The sequence below is a fragment of the Hemitrygon akajei genome, chromosome 4 (assembly GCF_048418815.1).
Source record: "Hemitrygon akajei chromosome 4, sHemAka1.3, whole genome shotgun sequence".
Lineage (NCBI taxonomy): Eukaryota > Metazoa > Chordata > Chondrichthyes > Myliobatiformes > Dasyatidae > Hemitrygon > Hemitrygon akajei.
In genome coordinates, this window is record NC_133127.1 from 152,596,881 (window position 1) to 152,623,749 (window position 26,869).

Here is a 26,869-nt window from a genome sequence, read left to right on the forward strand (position 1 = left end):
TTCCTGTTTCCATATTCATTGCACTGAGTAGCAGTGAAGTTATGCTAAAGGAATAGATTCAGAACAGGTGATCTTATCAAGTTTGTGTCGTTCAGCTATGTCTGATCATGAATAACCCTCTATCCTTGTGCAAAATACTGATTCATAAACCATATTCAGCCAGAAATACTGAGTCTATAACCTGACATCTTCAGCAATGCCACATTTTATCAATAAACCCTGTGGAATATTGGATATGGCAAAGGCCATATGGATATGGCATTCCACAAAATTGCAGCCATAGCACTGAAGCCCAAGCATGTTTCTGTTTACAGATCACCTCCAACAACATGCAAATACTCTTGACACTGTCTAGGTACTGGATTGTACCACATCCACCAACTTAAAAATTCACTCACATTCATTTTTGTCACTCTCACCACACCAGCAGTGCTGCTCTATCTTCATGCAGCATTAAAAATCCAGACTAATCTACGCACATCTCAAACTCTCAATCTGTATTCTCAAGGACAAGGGCTTCAATAATATGGGAACACTACCACCTGCAGGCTTTCTTCTGAATTGCCACACATTCCTGACTTGGAAACATATCAGTGCTCCTTGATCAATGTCTAAATTCAAAACATTCTCCCCAAGAATGTTGTGGGAATATTTTCATCAGGACTGTGTTGGATCAAGGTGTGGCTTGCCACAATCTTCTCAGAGTAATCAGAAACAAACAATCAATGCTGGTCTTCTCACAGATAACAAGATCCCAAAAAATGGATAATCAAAACTTTATTTAAGTATGCAGTTGCTCAAACATGAGGAATCTTGAAGGACTTCAACAATATAGTAAGAAGATGACCACTGGAAAAAAGCCTGAAAATTTTGAAAACAGATTAAAACAGAATGTACAGCCAATGAACCTCTATAGCCTTCATTAAAGTAACAAGCTTTTACTTCTTCCTCACTTTTTTGCTTGGTTTACATGGCTTCTGAGAAGAAAAATAGAGGCATGGACTTGAAAGTTTACTTATGTACGTTTCTCATATTATAAAATTCTGGCATCCCAAAAACTCTTTCATACCTGAATGGGGTCTGTTTTTTCTGCTGAACTTGATTGTTCTTCTTTAATTTTCCAGGGTTTCTGACTGTTGTCAACATTAGGAACAGCTGTAGATTCAACCCATTCAAGCTCTGAACTCTGAAGTGTAAAAATCAATTAAAATACTTTTTTTGAAACTATGACAAACACAGAAAGAGGATTTGTTAAGATGCACGGATTTTTAAACAGATAAATTATTTAACTTTCAAATTGATCAAGCATTTCCATGAAAAGTTTCTCACCTTTGTTAAATTAATGCTGCATTACTATATTTTTCTAATATCCTTGATAAAGCAGAAATTACTTTGTTTTCTTTACAATTAAGTTATTCCAACAATTTTTACTAACTTGACAAAGAAACTTGTACAGAATCACAAGTGACTACAAATGCTGGAATCCGGAGCAACAAACAACCTGCTGAAAACATTCAGCAGGTTGACTTAAGACCTAGTTCAGAGGGGGAGTGATGTTTGGTGTTTCAGGCCAAAACCTTGTATCAGAAGTAAGGCAGGAGAGGAAAGAAAGCCAGCATAAAGAAGCGGGGGTAGTGCCGAGACAGGGGCCAGTGAGCAATTGTGGATCAAAGAGGTAGAAAGTTAATTAAAATTTAGAAGTTCAGAACATAGCTTTTATGTAAAAAGGCAAGATTTTTCTCTGAAATAATGTTCAAACTTTAACATAGTTGCTTTGAAGTCAAATGCATAGAATCGTTAATCAAAAAAATTAGTACTTTGCTAAAAATGATTCATTATGATCTTTGTATCTGAATTTGCATCACGTTATGGTTTGTCAATAGTTAATTTGAAATATCAGAACCAAGTTTACTATCACCCGCATATGTCGTGAAATTTGTTAACTTTGCGGCAGCAGTACAATGTAATGCATGTTAGATATAGAAAAATAAACTGAAATATATATGTATATTCAATAGTTAAATTAAGATTAGTACAAAACCAGAATTTTTTTAAAAAGTGAGTTAGTGTTCATAGGTTTAACATCCATTTAAAAATCAGATGGCAGAGGGTATGAAGTAGTTCCTGGATCACTAAGTGTATGCCTTCAGGCTTCTGTACCTCCTTCCTGATGGAACATTAAGAAGAGGGCATGTCCTGGGTGATGGAGGTCCTAAGTGATGGACACCACCTTTCTGATGCACCACTTATAACTAATTTAATAAAATTACTATTTGCTTTAACTTTACACCATCATTTCTTCTGCCATTAATCTTGCTTATTTTCCACCCGGTATAATGGTAAAAATGAATGTCAGCTTTTGCAAGTAATTATCTGCACAAGTTGACATTTTGATTAACTGACAGCATTGCACTGGACTAGGCCCACATTTGTTTACCCTAGAGCTAAACTCAAGGCAGTACTAACCTTTTGTAGCTAAATTATACACATACCAGCTTTCATGACCTTTGTGTAGTGGGTCACTCATAGTGCTAAGGCCTCACTCAAGTGGTGCAAGCCAAGGCCTCAACCAAGGACAGCCTCATTAGTCTTCATAAAGCCTTAAGATTCAAGATTCAAAATTGTTTAGTGTCAAATGTAGAGAACAAAATAGTTGTTATTCCAGGTCCAGTGCAACACAAAAAAAAACTCAATAAGATAAAGACCACAATAAATATAAATACACAAGATAACTTACATACATAAATTGACAGCATGTACAGTATGTACATAAAGTGATGCTAGGCAGAGGAATGTCTGTACATGAGGAGACTCTGACAAGAAATGATAGATTAGTGGTGAGGGGGTGGGGGTGGAAGGATGGGTTAGTGGGTGGAGGTGTTGATCAGCCTTACTGCTTGGGGAAAGTAACTGTTTGAGTCTGGTGATCCTGGCATTGATGCCACCTAGCCTCCTCCCTAATGGGAGTGGGACAAACAGTCCATGAACAGGGTGCATGGGTCCTATCATGATGTTACTGGTCCTTCTCCAGCATCTTTCTGAATATATTCATTTAGAAAGAACTGTAAAGATTTAGTTGATTAAAAAAAACTAATAAATATTTTCTTAAAATCACTTAAAACTCTATTTACTGGCATGTCCAATGCCCAATTGCAGTGGCATGGGAGTGATCCCATCCTATTCAGCTTAATCTACACTAACAATCGGGGAAAAATTATACCAAGAAAATGAAAACCACGTTTACAATTTGTAAGCAGTTATACTGGGCTTCGAGGCAGATGGTCCTGAGTTTGAATCTGGCCGGGTCGCAACCTGGGCAGCAGCAGTGTGGAAGAAAGGCCTGGCAATCTACTTCCATATCTTGCCACGAAAACCATATGGACAACTATACTATCCATAGGGTCTCCGTGAGTCGATGCCAATTTAACTGCACTCAACAATAACATAGTTGTTTTACCCCACATTTTCAGCAGCTTGTCACAACATAAAAACTTCTTATACTCCTAATTCCACACTTACTGAAGAGCTGTCACTGAATGCTTCCGTCTTATCTTTTGACTTGCTCCTTTTTTTCACCTTTTTGTCTTTCTTTGATTTCTTTTTTTTCTTCTTGGATTTAACAGAATGTTCCTATAAAAAAGCACAATTCAAACATTTTACCATTTTTGTAAATTACTTGGTGAAAATATGCTATATTTAACCAATCTAATATAAACAACCGAGGAATAGCATATGACTGCAAATTTTATAGAGGTTTTACTGAACCCACTGCAATGCCCGGATCAAATTATTAGACATTATTACCACATACAGATGCAAATAAAAATTTATACATGTTTATGCATGCGTGTGTCTCTCTCTCTCTCTCTCTCTCTCTCTCTCTCTCTCTCTCTCTCTCTCTCTCTCTTGCTCTCTCTCTCTCTCACACTTGACAAACAGCATATCTATTTCATTTTTGTGTGGAATTTTGATACCATTTTATAGCTGTAAATCTGTGAAACTATTTAGTGACATTGTGAAATGAAAAAGAGCCATATGAAGTCATTACCTACTGCAATAAAATTCTTCCTCTAATGACAATTTACAAAATACATTTAACATTGTAATGTATGCCAAATGTAATTCACAACAGTATTACCTGAGAGCAAACAGAAGGAAAATATTAGGACAGGTAACCAGAACTTGGTCAGAATCATGGGTTTAAATGAGAGTTGTAAGGAGGAAAGAAAGGTAAAATAACCTTTGGGACATGTTTTCAGATATATAAACAACCAAGGATGGTGAACCTATGGCATGCATGTGCAAGTTGGCACATGCAAAAGTTTTGAAATAGTGAATAATTTTATACTTTAATTAATATTAAAACAATGATTACATGCAAATAAGCAATATGACATCCTTCTCCTTAATAAAGTCCATAATTATTGTTATTAATTCATTAATCAATGATAATCTCTACTCAAAATTACCATCACGTGACAGAATTTTCTAGAAGATTATCAGCAATTTGGGCACACACTCTCAAAAATTGTTCGCCTCCACTGGCCTAAGCAATTGATATCATGAAGACTAATGATTGAGCAAAAGAATTTAGAAATCCTGAAAGGTTATCGTAACGAAAGTTAATAGGTATGAGGGACAAGGATATGTAAACAATGTCAAGAATTTTAAACTGAAAGATTTGCTCGACCTGGAGGCAACACAAGTCAGAAAGGAAATGAAGTGAAGGAAACTAATGTAGAGAAGATTCTGCTCAAGTTATTTCAAAATACTGGGATGAAGTATGACCTACAATCATCTCAGTTAGTACGAAAACCATTACCAATTATGCCAAATGACATAGAAGTTTATGTTGGGACTCATTTACAATCATATGATTAGCTGTTCATTTTATCATTTCCCTAGCAGCTGCCCAAGTTGAAACAAGATTTTTAGTAACATATATGAAAACAAACTGAGCTTGTTGTAAGCATTGATATGCTAAGATCGTTTATCTCCACTTTGCTTTATAGCTTAAATTTGCTGTGTCCCTGCTGAGATCCTCATTTGCTCTTCTGAAAACTCTTGTTTATCCAGTTGAATACTTGGACACCTTCCAAGTTCCACTCTATAAAAATGAAGCTGTCTTATAGCTGAAGAAACACAAAACAGTATGTTTCTGCATAGAAATAAAGAAAGGATAAGGGCAACACAACTCATCAGGCCAGGCAGCATCTATGGAAAAAATAATTTCCAGCATCTGCAGATTTTCTCTTATTTGTGAAAGGATAAGGGCTACAATTTTTAAACCAGTGTGAAGACCTTAATATTGAGGCAGAAGCTAAGATTATCTATTGCATTGCCTATCGCCCTATTCTCATTCATCTACTTGGCATTTATACATCTCAGTTTCAAAACTCTAATAATGGGAATGCAACTACTTCTATGTTCAATTTCAGTTGCCTCTATGTACATATACATCACCGTTTCTTCTAGCCAAAAGCTGTGAATATTCAACCTTAGAATGAGTATCTCCATCATGGCCTGCAACCAATGAATTAGAAGTACATAGCGTTGTAAATATGGAAAGCAAATTAGTTTAGGCCAAAAGAATAGATGCTAAAGCAGAGACTGAGAAAATAATGGGAAGAGATTGACTGCTGTGCTTTAAAATACAGACACAAGATGAAACAAGACTTTCAGCTGTTAGTCACATCAGTAGTGGGAAAGTTATTGGAAGGCATTCTAAGGGACCAATAATATGAGTATTTGGATGGACATGGACTGATTAAGAATAGTCAACATGGCTTCATGTATGGTAGGTCATGTCTAACCAATCTTACAGAGATTTTTGAGGAAATTATCAGGAAAGTTGATGTAGACAAGACAGTAGATGTTGTCTACGTGGAATTTAGCAAGGCATTTGACAAGGTCCCACATGGGAAACTGGTCAATGTTCAGTTGCTTGGCATTCAAGATGAGGTACCAAATTGGATTAGATATTGGTTTGTGGGAGAAGCCAGAGAGTGGTAGTAGATAGTTGCCTCTCTGACTAGAGCTGTGGGACTGGTGGGACTGCTGGGACTGGTGCTGCGTACGTTGTTGTTTGTCATCTATATCAATGATTTGCATGATAACATCAAGTCAAGTCAAGTCACTTTTTATTGTCATTTCAACCATAACTGCTGGTACAGTACACACTAAAAACGAGAAAACGTTTTTCAGGACCATGGTGCTACATGAAACAGTACATGTTACAGTTAACAGTTTAGGGGCGCCCAGGCCCTAAGGTCAATTCATTGTATTAGATCGAGGGCGGGCACCCTGTTAACTAACCCCAAGGAAATAAATGACTGTTTTAAAGAATTTTACAGTGAACTCTACACTTCTAAATGCAGTGCCACTCAATCTGATTTGAATGACTTCTTTGATTCTCTTGTAATGCCGAATCTTAGTGACGCTGCTAGGGAGGACCTAAATTCTGACTTCATATTGGAAGAAATAACTTCTGCCATTAAGTCATTTCCATCCGGCATGGCAGCTGGGCCAGATGGACTTAGCTGTGAATTTTATAAGAAATTTTGTGATATCCTTGCCCCACTTCTCCTCAGAATGATATCTTGCTCTAAGAGAGATAAAGTCTTGCCTAGAACATTATATGAAGCTAATATTTCCCTCATTTTAAAGAAAGGTAAAGAGGAAACAGACCCAGCCAGCTATAGGCCCATTGCACTCCAGAATTTCGATAGAAAGGTAATTACTAAAATTCTGGCTAAACGACTAAATAAGCATTTGTCATCTATCATTCATCCTGATCAGACAGGATTTATCCCGGGTAGGTTCTCTTTTTCCAATGTCAGATGCCTCCTTAATACTATGTATGCTGATCATGGGAAAGCTAGTTGGGCAGCAATTTTATCTCTTGATGCACAGAAGGCTTTTGACCAGATTGAGTGGCCTTACATGTTTGAGTCACTGTGGCAGGGGTGTCAAACTCATTTTAGGTCACGGGCCAGATTGAGCAAAATGCAGCTTCATGCGGGCCGGATCAGTCGGACGCGTGCGAACGCAGCTTTCGTTGCCTCCGTTTTTTCAGCCTGCTCTCATGTGTCTCAGTCTCTTCTATAACTACAAAGTGTTTCACTTTACAAATTCCGTTTCTTATGAAGAAGACTGCCGAATAAACACTAAAAACCCTGAAAACCTGGTACCTGAATAAACTCAGCATTAGCCATATCATACGTCATAAGCGCTTCGATTACTGGGGCCAGCTTTAATAGTAATTAGATATTATCTTGCGGGCCAAAGATAATTCCACCGCGGGCCTTGAGTTTGACATATATGCTGTACAGGTTTGGGTTCGGCAAGTCATTTAAATCCTGGGTAAAACTGATATACGCCAGCCCAATGTGTTCTATCATAATCAATGGTGACAATTCAACTGTTTCCCCTACACCGTTCAGTTCAGCAGGGCTGCCCTCTCTCGCCAGCCCTTTTTGCCACTGCGGTAGAGCCCCTTGCCCTAAAGATAAGAAGTCACCCAAATATTCTGGGTTTGAAAATGGGAGGTATTGAAACACTTATTAGTTTATATGCCGACGATGTGATACTCTACTTACAAGACTCAGAAAAGTCAGTCCCCCTTCTTCTAGATTTCATCACCTCTTTTGGCAGACTATCAGAATACTCAATTAATTGGACAAAAAGTGACTTTGTGCCCCTCTCCAACGTCTATACGCGGGTTTTTTTGGGAAATGTCCCATTCAAAGTAGTTAAAGATCACTTTACTTATCTTGGCTTGGCAAACCCCAAAAATCCTAAATTAATATTTAAATTAAACTTCACGGAGTTTATCTCAAAACTTAAACAGAATATAGAAAGTTGGAAAACCCTAGCTTTGTCCATGATTGGTCGTATAAATTCAATGAACATGGTTTCCCTTCCTAGGTTTCTCTATCTTTGTCAAAATCTCCCCATTTTTCTTATATCAGCCTTCTTTAAAGAATTGGACTCCATAATTTTGTCTTATATCTGGAATTATAAGAATCAGAGGATTTTGAAAATTCATTTACAAAAGCCCAAGTCTGAAGGAGGGCTGGGATTACCTGCATTTAGACACTATTATTGGGCTGTCAATGCTAGGGTTTAATGTTTTGGCAACAGGGGGCTCCGGATAACTTAGTTCCTGGGGCTCCCATGAGGCTATGTATGGAGTCTAACTCTGATGTCAATTCCTCCTTGCCAGCCATAATGTTCTCTAAGCTAGAAAAGCCTGGGACTTCAAAAAGTTTGAGTTTTGTTCTGAAAAATTCCATCAGAATTCTAAATCAGATTAGGAACGTTCTAAATTTACCAGAGACTTCTGTACAAACACCAATCTGTTTCAATCTCTCCTTTTTACCCTCATGGTCAGATAAAACCTACCATGCTTGGAGGGAGAAGGGTCTAGTTTCTATTGAAGACCTGTACATAGAGTGACAGTTTGCAACATTTGGTCTACCGAAAGAGAATTTTTTAATTTTTTTTTATTAGTTTTTTTTATACATTTTCTACATAGCTACAGATTTAAAAAAACCCAGATCAAAATGAAGAACATTGATACAGTGCAAAAATAAACATACAATAATAATATGATACAAAGAAAGATAATTGAGAAAGCACCCAAATTGAAGACATGTAAAATTAGTATCCTCCCCAAGCCCCGCAACAAAAAAAAACTCCAGACCAACCACAACACAATATAGAGAATATAAATCAGGACAATCAAACCCCCAAAACTGTAAATACACTTAGCAACAGAAGATATTAATGCCTACTACCAAAAAAAAGGAGCTGAAAGCAAGGGACCGAAAAAAAACCTTAGTTAAGAGGAAGGTTATGAAAGTACTCAATAAAAGGTCCCCAGACCTTATGGAACTTTAAATCCGAATTAAGAACTGAATAACGAATTTTTTCAAGGACTAAGCAGGCCATAATATCATTAAGCCATTGAGCATGCGTGGGCGGGGCAACATCTCTCCATCTAAGGAGGATTAAATGTCTAGCCCGGAGAGAGGCAAAAGATAATATTCGACACTTAGTCGAACTCAGACGTAAATCTGTCTCACCCCAGAAACCAAACAAAGCAATTAAAGGGTTAGGTTCTAGGTGGTGATTCAGAATATGCGATAACATTATGAAGACATCTTTCCAAAATTTCTCCAAGCTAGGACAAAACCAGTACAGATGAATGAGACAGGCCTCGCCCCTTTTGCATTTATCACAAAGCGGACTGATGTTCCGTAAAATCGAGATAATTTAGATTTAGACATATGGGCTCTATGAACAATCTTAAACTGTAAAAGGCAATGGCGAGCACAAAGAGAGGTTGAATTAACCAATTTGAGAATCGAGTCCCAAGGAGTAAAGGAGTAATAAAGTGTCTAATTTGGAGATATCTAAAAAAGATGAGATTGAACTTAGCAGAGAGCTGTTGAAAAGAAGCGAAGCAATTATCAATAAAAAGATCTTCAAAATGTCTAATGCCCTTCCTATACCAATCATGGAATGCTGAGTCATAAGTCGTAGGTAAAAAAAGGTGATTATGTAAGATGGGGCTAGAAAAGGAAAAACCATGGAAACCATAAAATTTCCTGAACTGAGCCCATATACGCAAAGTGTGTCTAACAAGAGGATTAACTATTAATCTGGACAAACTACTAGGGAGTACAGAGCCGAGAAGTGCAGAGATAGATAATTCTTTAGTGGAGCTCAACTCCATTGCCACCCAATTAGGGCACTCGGGTTGGCCATGGAAAAAAGACCAAAAGGTAGCACAACGTATATTGGCTGCCCAATAATATAAACGAAAGTTAGGTAAAGCCATGCCACCCTCTTTTTTAGATTTTTGGAGATAAACTTTATTAATTCTAGAGCGCTTATTCTTCCACAGATATGACAAAATAATAGAGTCTAAGGAATTCTTGTGCTTCTTTATTAATTGGGAAAAGTTCGCTCTTATGTAAATTAAGTTTATATCCAGAGAACTGGCTAAACTGGTCAAGAAGTGAAAACATTGGAGGTAAGGATGTAGACGGATTTGAAAGAAAAAGTAATAAGTCATCAGCATAAAGAGAAACTTTATGCTCAACACCCCCTCTCCAAATCCCGGTCAGTTCAGGACAATTTCGAAAAGCTATCGCCAAAGGTTCTATAGCCAAATCAAAGAGAAAGGGACTTAAAGGGCATCCCTGACGGGTGCCATGTTTGAGGTTAAATAACCGGGATTTCTGAAAATTAGTTAAAACAGAGGCAGTAGGACACAAATACAGCAATTTGATCCAAGAGATAAAACTTTGACCGAAGTCAAATTTTTCTAAAACTGCAAAAAGGTAGTTCCACTCTATACGATCAAATGCTTTCTCCGCATCGAGGGAAATAACACATTCAGGAATCTCAGTTGGAGATGAATATAAAATGTTAAATAAACGCCGAATGTTAAAAAAAGGAAGACGGTTTTTAATAAAACCAGTTTGATCATCAGAAATAATAGAGGGAATAACAGTTTCTAATCTATAAGCCAAAACTTTGGCCAAGATTTTAACATCAACATTAAGCAAAGAAATCGGCCTATACGAGGAACACTCTGTTGGGGCTTTACCCTTTTTTAATAAAAGAATAATAGATGCCTCATTAAAAGAGCGTGGCAATTTGCCGTAGTTAAACGAGTCAGATAATACTGAGAGTAACTGAGGAGAAAGAAGTGAAGAGAATGATTTATAAAATTCTACGGGGAACCCATCAGGTCCAGGAGATTTCCCTGAGGACAATGCAGAAATTGCAAAAGAGATTTCTTCTGATGATATAGGCGCATTAAGTTTGGCTTTAAAATCAGACGAAAGCGAAGGAATATTCAGATTATTTAAAAAATGATCAATAGAGATATTGTCATTCAAAGATTCAGAGGAATAAAGTCGAGAACAGAAATTTTTAAATGTGTCATTGATTTCTAAGTGATCCAATGTAAAGTCTCCATTCTCCTTCCGGATCTTTGTAATATGTTGTTTGGCTTTGGAACGCCTCAGCTGATTGGCTAGAAATTTACCAGATTTGTCACCATGAATATAAAAGCGACTCTTACTTTCAAGAAGTTGGCGTTTGACAGGTTGAGTGGACAGAAGATTAAATTTAGTTTGAAGTTCTACACGTTTCTTGTATAGTTCAGGATTCTTAGTTTGAGCATACAGTTGATCCAATTCTTTAATCTGATTAATGAGGTCTAATCGATCTGCACAGGACTTTCTATTAAGATTTGCTGTATAGGAGATTATTTGACCCCTCAAATATGCTTTCATGGCATCCCAGACAATCTGGGATGACACTTCAGGTGATGTATTGGTGTTAAAATAAAAGGTTATCTGATCCTTGATAAATTCTAGAAAATCCTCATCCGATAATAAAGTCGAATCAAACCGCCAGTGTTTATTCCTCTGAGGGAGACCAGGAAAATTTAAAGACAGAGTAATTGGGGCATGGTCAGAAATCAGTATACTCTGATAATCACAAGAATAGACAAATGGAATGAGTTGATTATCGAGTAAGAAGTAGTCAATTCTAGTAAAGGTATGGTGAACATGTGAAAAAAAAGAATAATCTCTCTCAGTAGGGTGAAGGAAACACCATATATCAGAGATACCATAATTAGAGAGAAACGATTGAATAGCTAAGGCAGATTTAGTAGGTGGTCTAGTAACAGAGGACGATCGATCCAAACTAGGATCTAACCAACAATTGAAATCACCACCCAGTATAAGAGAGTATGAGTTTAAGTCTGGTAGTGAGGAGAAAAAACGTTCAAAAAAATTAACATCATCAAAATTGGGAGCATACAGGTTTGCAAGTACAACTTTAGTATTGTATAGTTTACCAGAAACAATAATAAAACGGCCATTTGTATCAGATATCTTATTATGGAGTTCAAAAGGAATATTTGAGTTAATAAGGATGGAGACCCCCCTAGCTTTGGCGGCAAAGGATGAATGAAAATGCTGACCCACCCACTTTGACAAAAGCCGGGAGTTATCAAAACAACGAATATGAGTTTCTTGAAGGAAAGCAATGTCCGCTTTGAGTTGTTTAATATGTGAGAAGACCTTCCTTCTTTTAACAGGGTGATTCAATCCCTTTACATTCCAGCTCACAAATTTAAGTGTATTAACCATTATCAATTGTTAGTGCGTAGAAGGCAGCAGGCATATAAAAAGTCAAGCAGTACAATAACAGTCTGGGAGCAAAAATGTAAACATAGATTCGTAGAATCAAAACAGAAACATGTCCTGAGTAACAAAGGAAAGAAAAAGAAACAGTGAGTAGTGTTGGAACTGCAGAACGCACCCCACCCTCACAACCCAAAACTAGACGGCTACCAAAAAGAGCAGCTAGCTCTACCAAAAAAATTAATCCAAGTATGACTTCCAGTTCTGTGTCGTTAACAACAGTTCCGTATAAATAGTATAGCAAATGGTAACTACCGTAGATTCCATACTACAGAGCGCACCTGATTAAAAGCCGCAGGCTAATTTTAGAAAGAAAATCAATTTTGTACTTGTACAAGCTGCACCGGATTTTAAGCCGCAGGTGTCCCACGTTGTAATATGAGATATTTACACAGAAAGATATTACACGTGAGGATTTTTTAACTTTTAATTAAATCCGTATGGTAACATAAACAAATACATATTGCAAATGCTTTTTTTCGAACCGTGCCTGTAACACGGCTACTTTTAAATATACATACGTATCGGTAACACACAAATTACGTTGCGTACACTTTTTTACTGAACAGTGCACGAACAACATTCCAATATCTCCTAACGACTGGTAAAAAAATATATACTGCAGCCTACCAAGAAAAGTTATTGATCGCCTTTAACTTAAAAGCAGCGTTCTTGCGCGGGTCTAATGCGCTCGCCCCCCTCCTTTCCGTTTATCGCAAACCGGTATTTTTCCACAAGACGCGGCGAAACCGGATGTGACGTTATAGCATCCCGGGATGTAGTACAGAAAACAAATATACTTAAAACACTTCTAACTTTAACTAGAAAATACTAACAAATGAATTACTAAGCGAAAATATTATAAACTAAATAACTGCCATAAAGGCAGCACAATGCTTTTCTTCGAGTGTTTTCCATGTTGATGAGGGTGAGTACAAATGACTGATTTACAATAATTTAATTGTGAAAGTGCGCTTGATTTATCGTACAATTTCATTGGACCTCTGTGAACTACTCATCAATTTTATTGGTCTACTGTTACGAGGCAAAATGTTTTTGGTGGCATGAAAAAAAATCATGCATTAGCCGCACCGTAGTAAAGGCCGCAGTGTTCAAAGCTGTTCAAAGCGTGGGAAAAAAGTAGTGGCTTATAATCCGGCATCTACAGTAGTTTATGCACTAGAAAACATAATTACAAATAGGAACAACTTCAACAGAAGTATAAAACTTAATACGAAGAAAATCAGAAGAAAACCAAAACTAACCTACCCGCAAAAGATTATAGAAGATTAAAAGGAAAAAAAAGATGGAGAAAAGGGGGAAATTATAGATTCGAAGAGAGTACTTATCAACCATTTACAGAAAAAAAAAGGCAAAACTTAAACCATGAATCAACCAACAGGGAGGCCTTCAATAAAAACTCCAAACCTCCAAAACAAGTTAGAGTCAATTGTAGATCTCTATAAATAAAGTTATACAAGAATAAAATAGTTTACACAAGTACAGTTTAAACGTCCGCAGAGAAACATTAAACTCGGATTATCTATTTAGAAAAAAAGCACCAAGTCCAGGGAGAGATTGTCTACAGCCCTTAGAGTTTCAATAGATAATGACTGAGTTATTCAAGTAAAGTCTGAGTCCGGAAAAAATAGCTTTACTACGAGAGGTACTTATCCACCATTTTAGAAGGTCAGACCAGGTTCCGAAGGAGACGGAATGGCCGAAAGACTTCCAACAAATGCCTCAGCCTCCTTCGCTGATTTAAACCACTTATATTCTCCAGTAGCAAGCGTAATTCGAAGATCGGCTGGGTTTCGAAGGGAGGGTCTAAGACCACGATCAAAAAGCACTTTCATTACACCTTTAAACTCAGCACGCATCTTCAGAACCTGGGGGGCAAAATCCTCCACAAAACGAATGACTGTATTTTGAAACGCAAAAGTACCTCTGCGGCGTGCCTCCATAATCAAACGGTTTTTCACCTGGTATTGATGGAAGCACAAAATTACCGGCCGTGGGCGGGAACCCAGAATTGCACGGGGAACGTAGATCCTGTGTGCCCTTTCAAGCTCAGGTGGAGTCGGAAGAAATTCTTTCCCAAAAATCTCACAGAGAAAATCAGAAAAAAATTTCACGGGAGAGCCCTGTTCGGTGGCCTCTGGCAAACCAAGAATTCGTAGATTGCAACGTCTGCTCCGGTTTTCAAGATCCACCATTTTGGAAAAAAGCTTACAATTCTTCTCCTCTAGGCTGGAGCAGAGGGTTTCCAGATATTGGACACGGCGTTTTAAATCTTCAGAAGTTGAGTCGATGCGAGATAAATGTTCAGCATGTTCGTCCACTCTAGCGTTGATCCGATCCAATTTGACATCCAGCCGGTTGAAAGAAGTTCTAAATTCCTTTAAAATATCTTGTCGATGCTGTTCCAAAGCAGCGAGAATGTCAGCCGGCAGAGCCGTAGAAGTTTCCTTTTTCCCGGTTTTAGTACTTTTGGTAGACATTATAAGATGGATGTGTTCGCAGGCAAGTAAAAGAAACCTAATAAAATACCTAACTAAGGTTTAAGAATGGAGACATATAGTGCAAAGACAGGGAGAATGACGGAGCAAAAGTTCGGAGCAGCTAAACAGTCGCCATCTTACCGGAAGTCCTCTGAAAGAGAAATTTGAGCTGCCTCATTCGCACTTTTTTCGTTACTTACAAATTAGACATTCCATTCAATCGAAGCTTTGTAATTTTGAAATCCTTCCAGAGAAACATTTTTTTTAAATATTTTATTTATAATTTTCTACAAACTACAATGAAGAAAATCAATAATATATATAGAAGGATCATTGCCATATAAACAAAAATAACAATAATACATGTCTTAACAAATGAGCAAGTCACCCATAGTAAAAAAAAAGGAAAAAAAAGAGAAAAAGAAAGAAAAGCACCCAATCCATCACCTATCCAACTCCAAGCCAACCATTATATGAGATACACTTTTATTACCCCAGAACCACATATTGTAATTTTTAAAAAGGGGGGGGGGCAGCCTGCTACCTGATCAGAAAAAAACAAAAGTAAAAAAAAAGCTGGAAATGCAGGGTCTGATTATCAAGGGAAAAAAGAACAAACACCTATCAATCTAGGTGAGAGTTATGAAAATATTCGAGAAATGATCCCCACACCCTAAGGAACTTTATGTCCGAATTAGAAAGTGAGTAGTGAATCTTTTCGAGATCTAAACAAGACATAATATCCCTAAGCCATTGAGCATGGGTAGGGGGAACTACATCTCTCCATTTAAGGAGTACTGCTCGTCTGGCTAGAAGAGAGACAAAAGACAATGTTCGTTGTTTAGCCGGGGTCAAATGCTTGTCAGGGTCTCGAAGAATACCAAAAAGAACGATCAAAGGATCAGGTTCCAAATGACAATTTAATACAGAAGATAAAGTTAAAAAAACATCTTCCCAAAATTTTTCCAGAGTAGGACAGGCCCAATACAAATGGAAAAGGAAGGCCTCACCTATTTTGCATTTGCCACACCAGGGACTAATATCAGGATAGAACTTCGCCAATTTGGTTTTGGACATATGAGCTCTGTGGACGACTTTAAACTGCAGGAGACAATGATGAGCACATAAAGAGATTGAATTGACGGATTTAAGAATTGAATCCCAAACCTTGTCGGACAAAGAAAAACCTAAGTCATGCTCCATGCAGTTTTAATTTTATCACAAGGGGCTCGTCTGAGAGTCAAAAATTTAACACGAATAGTAGAAATTACACCTTTGCCCAAGGGGTTCATTTGAAGAAACAAGTCTACAATATTTTTATCAGGTTGTTCAGGAAAATGTGGTATTAAAGGGCTAATAAAATGTCTAATTTGAAGATATCTAAAAAAAAAGAGTATTCGGTAAATTAAACTTTATAGACAACTGTTCAAAAGACGCAAACCGACTGTCTATAAAAAGATCTTCAAAGCGCCTGATACCTCTCCTACACCAGTCTTGGAATGTGGAATCCTGCATAGACGGTTGAAATAAATGATTGTATAGAATAGGACTAGAGAGGGAAAAACTATAAAGACCATGGTATTTTCTAAATTGAGCCCATATTCTCAGAGTATGCCTGATTACAGGATTAATAATAGATTTTGGCAATTGGCAAGGAAGAACAAATCCAAGTAAAGCTGGAATAGATAATTTCTTATAAGCGTTTAATTCCATTGCCACCCATGTTGGACAAACAGACTAATTATGGGTACGTCACGTGATGACGTAGGATCGAGACGTTGGAACCCAGCCCTCCCGTAAAAAAGTCAATAAATTAATGTTTAAATGAAGAAAAATTAGTCAATACTTTCATAAGGTTACTTATAAACTACTCCGGATTGTTTTAAGCTATGTCTTATAAGCAGAGGACGAAGAAAAATACTACCGCGAAGACAGCTCAAGTTCGAAAAGAATCAAGGCCTACTTCTATCGAAGAACCGCGGACTCAGGTACAACACATCACTGGCGAAACAGAACAGGAAACTGCGGCAGCATCGGCCATTTCTAAAGGAAAGGATCAACGAGAACTGCGCAAGCGTAAAAGATCGAGCATGCGCAAACGAGAGCAACCAGAACTACAAATTTCAGCTGCGACTTCAACTGAAAGTCACAGTGACTCTGAGAGAGAGTCAGATTCTCTGGATAAATCAGACGAAGATGGAGATGAAAATTCCTCTGAAAATATGAAAAAGACTTTGAGGCAAATAATGCATAAATTAAATGCATTAAAAGTAATTAAAAGTAACCAAAAAGTAATTAAAGAAAAAATAATAAATATGGAGGCTATGTTTGATAAAATGACAAAGAAACAAGAAAAAATGGAAAAGAAAATTACAGATTTGGAAATTAAAATGGAAGACATGGATGGAAGAATGAAGGAAATGGAAGTTGATAATAATGCCTGGACATCAGAAAGAAAACAACTCGTGGAAAAAATTGATAAGCTTGAAAATTTTAGTAGACGTAACAATATTAAAATTGTTGGACTTAAAGAAGGTACCGAAGGAGAAGACCCAATAAATTTTTTTCAAAAATGGATCCCTGAAAAATTGGAAATGGGAGAAGAAACTTCAATTGAGATTGAAAGGGTGCACAGAGCCTTAAGGCCAAGATCTCAAGATGATCAAAATCCGCGATCAATTTTGATAAGATGTTTAAGATACCAGGATAAAGAAAAGATTTTGAGGGCAGCTGCCCAAGGTGCCAAAAGAATAAAGGGTCCATTGATGATAGCAGACAAACCAGTTCTCTTTTATCCTGATATGTTATAACCTTTTGAAGAGAAAGAAAGAATTTAATTCAGCAAAACAAGTTTTATGGGAAAAAGGTTACAAATTTTTAATGCGTCACCCAGCAACACTGATAATTTTTTTGGAAGAGGGAAAAAGATTTTTTCCCGATTATCGAGATGCGGAGGTGTTCGCACAAAAACTTCCATTTATTCACTAATTAAACGTAGAGACTTCTAAACGTAATGATTAAAGACGAAGACAGAGATAGCGAATGGAACTGATGGACATTTAAGGATGATACAAGGGAAAAAAGTAAAATTTTAGAAATGTTAATTGAGAATAATATGTTTTTTCTTTTCTTATATATATACTTTTTACGTTGCGGGGGGGGCTGGGGAGCTTTGAATCGGTTACTACGGGATTCACGTGTGTAATCATGGCGATTGCCATGACCCGTACAACAGAGGGGGGTAATGTTGTGTTTTTTTTCTTTCACAACATTAGTAGGGGGGTATTTTGTTTTTTCCTTATACTCTATTTTTCTTCTATTTTTTTGCCTGGATGATTGGTGGGGACACACATAGCAACATGGAGACTTTTAAAAAGATTTCCCAGGATACCACGAAAGTTGAAAGATTAGGTATTATTATAGATTGGAGTAACATAATTAAAAACAATGACTAATTTATTGAATTTTTTAAGTTTTAATGTTAATGGGCTTAATGGACCAGTAAAAAGAAAAAGAATTTTAACATATATTAAAAAAATGAAAATAGATATAGCTTTCCTTCCTACAAGAAACTCATCTGAACATCCTCTACATAGCACCATCCAGAGACAGAGAAGCAGTTTCAGCGACAGGTTACTATCGATGCAATGCTCCTCAGACAGGATGAAGAGGTCAATACTCCCCAATGCCATTAGGCTTTACAATTCAACCGCCAGGACTTAAGAACTTTTTAAAAGCTATTATTAATGCTTTTTGAGATAGTGATTTAGATGCATATCATATTTTTTACTGAGTTAAGTACTGTATGTAATTAGTTTTGCTACAACAAGTGTATGGGACATTGGAAAAAAAGTTGAATTTCCCCATGGGGATGAATAAAGTATCTATCTATCTATCTAGAACATCAGAAATTAAAAAGAGGCTGGGTTGGAAATGTTATTGCAGCTTCATTTAACTCAAAGGCGAGAGGAGTTGCAATTTTGGTTAATAAAAATTTACCAATTAAAATACAAAATGTATTAATTGATTCGGCAGGAAGATATTTAATTATACATTGTCAAATTTTTTCAGAACTATGGACTCATGAATATTTATGCACCAAATGAAAATGATGTAAAATTTATACAGGAGGTCTTTTTGAATTTGGCTAACGCACATGATAAAATAGTAATAGGTGGAGATATTAATTTTTGTCTAGATCCAGTTTTAGATAGATCAATAAAGGCTATTACAAAATCAAAAGTAGTAAAATTAACTCTATCATTGATGAAAGACTTAAATTTGATTGATATATGGAGAAGAATCAATCCAAAAGAAAGAGGTTATTCATTTTATTCAAATAGACATAAAACATACTCAAGGATAGATTTTTTCCTATTATCAACGAATATTCAAGATAGAGTGAAAAATGTGGAATATAAAGCAAGAATATTGTCTGATCACTCTCCTTTAATAATGACAATGATAATGATAGATAAAGAGGAATCAATTTATAGATGATTTAACTCAATTCTACTAAAACGTCAAGATTTTTGTGATTTTATGAAAAAGCAGATTCAGTTCTTTTTAGATACAAATTTACATTCAGTTGATGATAAATTTATATTGTGGGAAGCAATGAAGGCATATTTGAGAGGTCAGATAATAAGTTATACTTCTAAAATTAAGAAGGAATATATGATAGAAATAGATCAATTGGAAAAAGAGATTATAAAACTAGAAAAAGAATCTCAAAGAAATATGACAGAAGAAAAACGAAGACAACTTATTAATAAGAAGTTAAAATATAATACACTCCAGACATATCGAACAGAAAAAGCAATTATGAGAACTAAACAGAGATATTATGAACTAGGTGAAAGATCACATAAGGTCCTTGCATGGCAGTTAAAAACAGATCAGATTTCTAAAACAATAAATGCAATCCGAACAAAAGTGAACAAAGTTACTTATAAGCCTCTAGAAATTAATGAGGCATTTAAGAATTTTTATTCTGAGTTGTATAAATCAGAATCAAAAAATGATGATGTTAAGATAGAAAGATTTTTAGCACAAATAACTCTTCCAAAATTAAATACGGAAGAACAGAAGGGATTAGGTATGCCTTTTACAGTGAAGGAGGTTGAAGAAGCTCTGGGATCACTTCAAAGTAATAAATCTCCAGGAGAAGATGGTTTTCCGCCTAAATTTTATAAAAAGTTTAAAGATTTATTAATTTCTCCCTTTATGGAGTTAATACATCAAGCGGAAAGAACGCATAGACTTCCAGAATCTTTTTCAACAGCTATTTTAATAGTATTGCCAAAAAAAGATACAGACCTTTTAAAGCCAGCATCATATAGACCTATTTCTTTATTAAATACTGATTATAAAATAATAGCAAAAATCTTATCTAATAGATTATCTAAATGCTTATCAAAATTAGTGCATATGGATCAAACAGGATTTATCAAAAATAGACAATCAGCAGATAATGTAACCCGGTTAATTAGTATAATCCATTTAGCGCATGTTGGGCTTCAAATTCTGCCCTGTGTTCGTTTGGAAGAGAGACAACCAACACCGGAATATTACAAAACTTGGCTTTAATGCAGAATCGTAACTGGCACAGCGAGTACACGGCGTCGCTGGAGAAGACGCGTTCTGCCTTCCCCTTACATTCTACTCTTATTTATACCCCTTTTCCCCATTCCAACCCCTCGCTACACATATTTGATAAGGCCGAACTTTGTTGTACATATTAGGTAATATCGGGCACTTGTGTCCTCCTTATTGGCCCGATGCCATTCACTCACGAGTTACCTGTTTCTTTTGTTTACTGAATCGCGTGACACTAGCAGTTTCGGTGTAGCGGAATCCCCAGTTTCGCTTCCTCCCTCCCTTGTACTCCTGTCTCCTAATATCACATGAGCCACTCCTGACCTGTAGTGGCAGTCTCGAATTAACCCTAACATTAACCCTAACACGCAAAAGAGGGAGGAAACGAGTGTGGCAGTTGCTTTAGATGCAGAAAAAGCATTTGATAGATTGGAATGGGATTTTTTATTTAAGGTATTGGAAAAATATGGATTAGGAACATCATTTATAAAATGGATTAAAACCTTAAATACTAATCCCAAAGCTAAAGTAGTGACAAATGGTCAAATTTCGACACCATTTCAGTTAACAAGATCAACTAGGCAAGGTTGTCCATTATCACCTGCTTTGTTTGTGTTGGCAATAGAGCCATTAGCTGAATTAATTAGAATGGACCCAGATACTAAGGGTTTCAGAGTTAATCAGGAATACAAGATTAATTTATTTGCTGATGATGTTCTACTTTATTTAACAGATCCATTACATTCATTATGTAAATTATCTTATAGATTAGAAGAATATGGGAAAATATCAGGTTATAAAGTAAATTGGGATAAAAGTGAAATTTTACCTCTTACTAATGGAGACTATAGTCAATGTCGATTAATAACTCAATTTAGATGGCCGGCAAATGGTATAAAATATTTAGGTATAAGAGTTGATTATGATATAAAAAACTTACACAAATTAAATTATTCACCACTTTTGAAAAAAATTCAGGAAGATCTTGATAAATGGATGGCATTACCAATAACATTAGTAGGTAGAGTAAATACTATAAAAATGAATATATTCCCTAGACTACAATATTTATTTCAATCATTACCAATACAATTACCCCAGAAGTTTTTTCAAGAGTTAAACAAATATGTGAGGAAGTTTCTCTGGAAAGGTAAAATGTCAAGAATATCATTGGAAAAATTGACATGGAAATTTGATCTAGGAGGGTTACAACTTCCAAATTTTAAGAATTATTATAAAGCAAATCAACTTAGATTTATTGCATCTTTTTTTGAGAAAGATAAACCGGCATGGATTAGAATAGAACTAGATAAAATAGGAGAAAACACACCAGAAGATTTTATATATAAATGGGAATCTAAATGGATACGGGAAAAGAAAGAATCTCCTATATTAAAACATTTGATTGATTTATGGAATAAGATAAATGTTGACGATGAGACAAAAAAATCCTTATTAGCAAAGAGATCTTTAATTCAAAATAGACTTATTCCTTTTACAATGGACAATCAGCTTTTATATAAATGGTTTCAAAAAGGGATTAGATACATAGGAGATTGTTTTGAAGGAGGTATATTAATGTCATTCGATGAATTAAAGAATAAATATAAAGTATCAAATAACAGTTTATTTTGTTACTTTCAACTAAGGGCTTATATAAGAGAAAAACTAGGTCAAACAATGTTATTGCCGAAATCTAATGAAATAGAAATTTTAATTCAAAAAGGAAATATTAAAAAAATTATATCTTGTATGTATAATTTGATTCAAAAACAGGCAATTAAACAAGGAGTCCATAAGTCAAGACAAAAATGGGAAAGTGATTTGAACATTAAAATTGAAGAAACAAATTGGTCAAGACTATGTCTTGATAGTATGACAAATACAATAAATGTTCGGTTAAGATTAGTGCAATATAACTTTCTACATCAATTATATATTACACCACAAAAAATAAATAAATTAAATCCAAGTTTATCTGATCAGTGTTTCCGATGTAACCAAGAAACTGGTACATTTTTACATTCTACATGGTCTTGTTCTAAAATTCAGCCTTTTTGGACAAATTTAAGACTTTTACTGGAACAAATTACGGGAATACAACTTCCTCATAATCCAATATTACTTTTACTAGGTGATATTGAAGGGATAAAACCAAAACTCAAACTAAATAAATATCAGAAAGAATTCATAAAAATTGCACTGGCAGTAGCCAAAAAGGCTATTGCAGTTACTTGGAAATCGGATACATATTTAAGTATAGACTGTTGGAAGAAAGAAATCTATGGCTGTATTCCATTAGAGAAAATTACTTATAATTTAAGAGATAAATATGAAACATTTTTGAAAATTTGGTGCCCTTATTTACAAAAGACAGGACTAAATATATAGGTGCTCTGAAGATGAAACAATTGGTTACTTGGGGAAAGAAATACATATATATATATATTAAAGTTATTAAGAACTCTATGGAGCATGTGGAGATCTTCCAACAACCAGGCACTCTTTCTTCTTTTTCTTTCTTACTTTCTCTTTTTTCTATATAGGGAAGTTAGGGGGGAGAGGTTAAGGGGAGGGGGGAAGGGATATATACTTTTTTTTTCCACTCTTGTAATTACTTAAAAACGCAAGTAAATAAAATTTTAAAAAAAGACTAATTATAAAAGTAGGACCAAAAGATAATATTACGAATATTGGCTGCCCAATAATATGAATGAAAATTAGGCAACGCCAAGCCACCTTCTCTTTTAGGCTTTTGGAGATGAGCTTTATTGAGTCTGGGCTGTTTACCCTTCCATAGGTATGACGAGATAATAGAATTTAAAGAATCAGAAAAAACTTTAGGAATAAATATAGGTAAAGATTGAAATAAGTATAAAAATTTAGGGAGAATATACATTTTAATTACATTAATTCACCCAATTAAAGACATGGACAAGAGGTGACCACTGTGCTAATCTTTGTTTTGTAAAATTTAAAAGATTATTGAAATTCTCATCGAACAGTTGATTATAGTTCCTTGTTACAATAATACCAAGATAAGTACCGTAGATTCCGGACTACAGAGCGCACCTGATTAAAAGCCGCTGGCTCTAATTTTAGAAATAAAATCAATTTTTTAATTGTAAAGGCCGCACCGGATTTTAGGCCGCACCGGATTTTCGGCCGCAGGTGTCCCACGTTGTAATATGAGATATTTACACAGAAAGATATTACACGTGAGGATTTTTTAACTTTTAATTAAATCCATATGGTAACAAAAACAAATACATATTGCAAATGCTTTTTTTCGAACCGTGCCCGTAACGCGGCTACTTTTAAATATACGTTGCGTATACTTCTTTACTGAACAACATTCCAATATCTCCTAACGACTGGTAAAAAATATATATACTGCAGCCTACCAGGAAAAGTTATTGATCGCCTTTAACTTAAAAGCAGCGTTCGCTCAGATCCAAAGCCGCTCGCGTAATGTGCTCCCTCCCACCTTTCCGTTTATCGCAAACGGCATTTTTCCCACAAGACACCGCGAAACCGGGTGTGACGTCATAGCATCCCGCGATGTAGTACAGAAAACAAATATAGTTAAAACTCTTCTAACTTTAACTAGAAAATGAATTACTAAGCGAAAATATTATAAACTAAGTAACTGCCATAAGGCAGCACAATGCTTCGAGTGTTTTCCATGTTGATGAGGGTGAGTACAAATGACTGATTTACAATAATTTAATTGTGAAAGTGCGCTTGATTTATCGTACAATTTCATTGGACCTCTGTGAACTACTCATCAATTTTATTGGTCTACTGTTATGAGGCAAAATGTTTACGAGGCGGCATGAAAAAAATCATGTATTAGCCGCTCTGGATTAAAGGCCGCAAAGTTCAAAGCTGTTCAAAATGTGGGAAAAAAGTAGCGGCTTAAAATCCGGAATCTACGGTAAAACAATTGTTTACTACTTTAAAAGGGAGATTGTGAAATTCTAATTCTTGTGCTTCCTTATTTATCGAAAAAAGTTCACTCTTATGTAGATTAAGTTTGTATCCGGATAGCTGACTAAATTTATTGAGAAGTGAAAACAACAAAGGTAAGGAGGTGGTCGGGTTTGATATAAAAAGTAACAAATCATCAGCGTATAGAGAGACTTTGTGTTCAAAACCGCCCCTCCAGATCCCAGTCAGTTCAGTACAACTGCGAAACGCAATTGCCAATGGCTCGATAGCCAGATCAAATAACAGAGGGCTTAAAGGGCATCCCTGTCGGGTGCCACGTTTAAGATCAAACGGTTGGGATTGCTGGGAATTAGTCAAAACTGATGCAATTGGATGGGAATATAGTAACTTAATCCACTTAATAAAATTATATCCAAAATCAAATTTTTCTAAAACCACAATAGTGCCACTCCACCCGATCAAACGCCTTTTCGGCATCAAGAGAGATAACGCATTCAGGGGTCCCTGATGAAGACAAATATGGAATATTAAAAAGACGTCTAATGTTGAAAAAGGAAGGCGATTTTTAATAAAGCCAGATTGATCCTCAGAGATAATTAAGGGTAAAATAGTCTCTAGCCTACGGGCCAAAACTTTAGTTAAAATTTTAGCATCTACATTTAATCAGCCTGTATGAAGCACATTCTAATGGATCCTTGCCTTTTTTCGCTAAAAGAATGATACAAGCCTCATCAAATGATGCAGGTGATTTATTTTGTTTAAAAGAATCAGAAAAAACTAAACTAAGTTGGGATAAGAGCAATGAGGAAGATGATTTATAAAATTCTGTAGAGAACCCATCAGGACCAGGAGATTTACCAGGCTGCAAAGCAGAAATAGCAGAGGATATTTCCTCTACGGATAATGGCTCATTCAATTTATGTTTAAGATCAGAAGAAAGTTTAGGAATATTTAAACTATCTAAAAATTGCATAACAGTAGTATTACCATTAAAGGATTCAGAGGTGTAAAGTTGAAAGTAAAAATTCCTGAATGTATTATTAATTTCAGACTGGTCCACACTAATATTCCCATTACTCATTCAAATTTTAGTGATGTGTTGTTTTGCTTTAGAGCGTCTAAGTTGGTTAACTAAGGACTTACCAGATTTATCCCCATGAATATAGAACTTACTCCGACTGCCCAAAAATTGGCGTTCAATCGAATAAGTAGAAATAAGACTAAATTTAATTTGAAGTTCCATTCTTTTCTTATATAACTTCGGATCCTTGACCTGGGCGTATAATTGGTCTATAGCTTTAATCTGATTGATCAGTTCTAAACGTTCTTTGTGAGTCTTCCTTTTCAAATTTGCTGTGTAGGAAATTATTTGACCTCTTAGATATGCTTTCACTGCGTCCCAAACCACCTGACTAGAGGTTTCAGGTAGTGCATTGGTATTTAAAAAGAAAGTTATCTGATCCTCCATAAATTTTACAAAGTCGTTATCCGACAACAAGGTCGGATTAAAACACCAGTGTTTATTTACTTGAGGGAGGGAGGCCAGGGAGAACTATGGACAATGTAAGTGGGGCATGGTCTGAAATCAATATACTCTTATAATCACAAGAACAGACAGATATGATCAATTGATTATCAATTAAAAAATAGTCGATTCTAGTAAATGTATGGTGAACTTGTGAGAAAAAGGAGTAATCTCTTTCATGTGGATGAAAGAAACGCCAAATATCAGATATTCCATAATTAGAAAGAAAAGACTGAATAAATAAAGCAGATTTACTTAATTGTCTAGGGATAGAAGAAGATCTGTCCAAAACTGGATTCAGCCAACAGTTAAAGTCACCACCGAATATAAGAGAGTATGAACTTAGTTCTGGCAATGAAGAAAAAAAACGGTCAAAAAACCCTACATCATCCGAGTTAGGAGTGTAAAGGTTGGCTAAGACCACCCGTGTATTATAAAGTTTCCCCGAAACAATAATAAAATGACCATTAGGATCAGATATCTTATTATGAAGCTCAAAAGAAACATTTTTGTTTATAAGAATTGAAACGCCCCTCGCCTTGGCTTGAAAAGTTGAATGAAAGTGTTGTCCTGCCCATCGTGCCATAAGACGAGAATTATCTGAGTGACGAATATGTGTTTCTTGTAAAAGACTACCTCTTCTCTAAGCTGTTTAAGATGTGCGAACACTCTCCCCTTTTAACCGGATGATTCAAACCCTTAACATTCCAGCTGACAAAGTTCAATGGACTAACCATTGAACATAAGAAAAAAAAGGATAGCAGGCATTAAACCATATCTGAAATTTATATGTAATTCTGGGGCAAAAGTATAGAAGAAAAAAAAACAGGATGAAATTACATCCCGTATAGTACAAATATGTCAAAATTCCGTATATAATATTAGCATTGGAGTTCCCACCCACACCCTCTAAACCTACAAGAAAGCTGCAAATATAAAGCAGCAAGCTCTCCCCAAGAAAAACTAACCCCCTACTGGACTTCCAATTAGGTAACATCTTAATTATCTCCACTCCAACTGTTGATACAGTAATGGAAATAAACACCAAAAAGCTTTAAGAG

The 26,869-nt window shown here is 35.8% G+C and overlaps 1 protein-coding gene across 1 annotated transcript in view; it reads right to left on the reverse strand.

Annotated features, from left to right (window-relative positions):
- Nucleotides 1–26,869, reverse strand: part of cwf19l2 (CWF19 like cell cycle control factor 2) — a 146,773-nt gene that overhangs the window by 101,599 nt on the left and 18,305 nt on the right. The window contains exons 3-4 of the mRNA XM_073043641.1: nt 3,520–3,630; nt 1,070–1,186 (exon numbers count right to left, since the gene is read on the reverse strand). Of these exons, the coding sequence (XP_072899742.1) occupies nt 1,070–1,186; nt 3,520–3,630 (228 nt within the window). The remainder of the gene's footprint in view (nt 1–1,069; nt 1,187–3,519; nt 3,631–26,869) is intronic.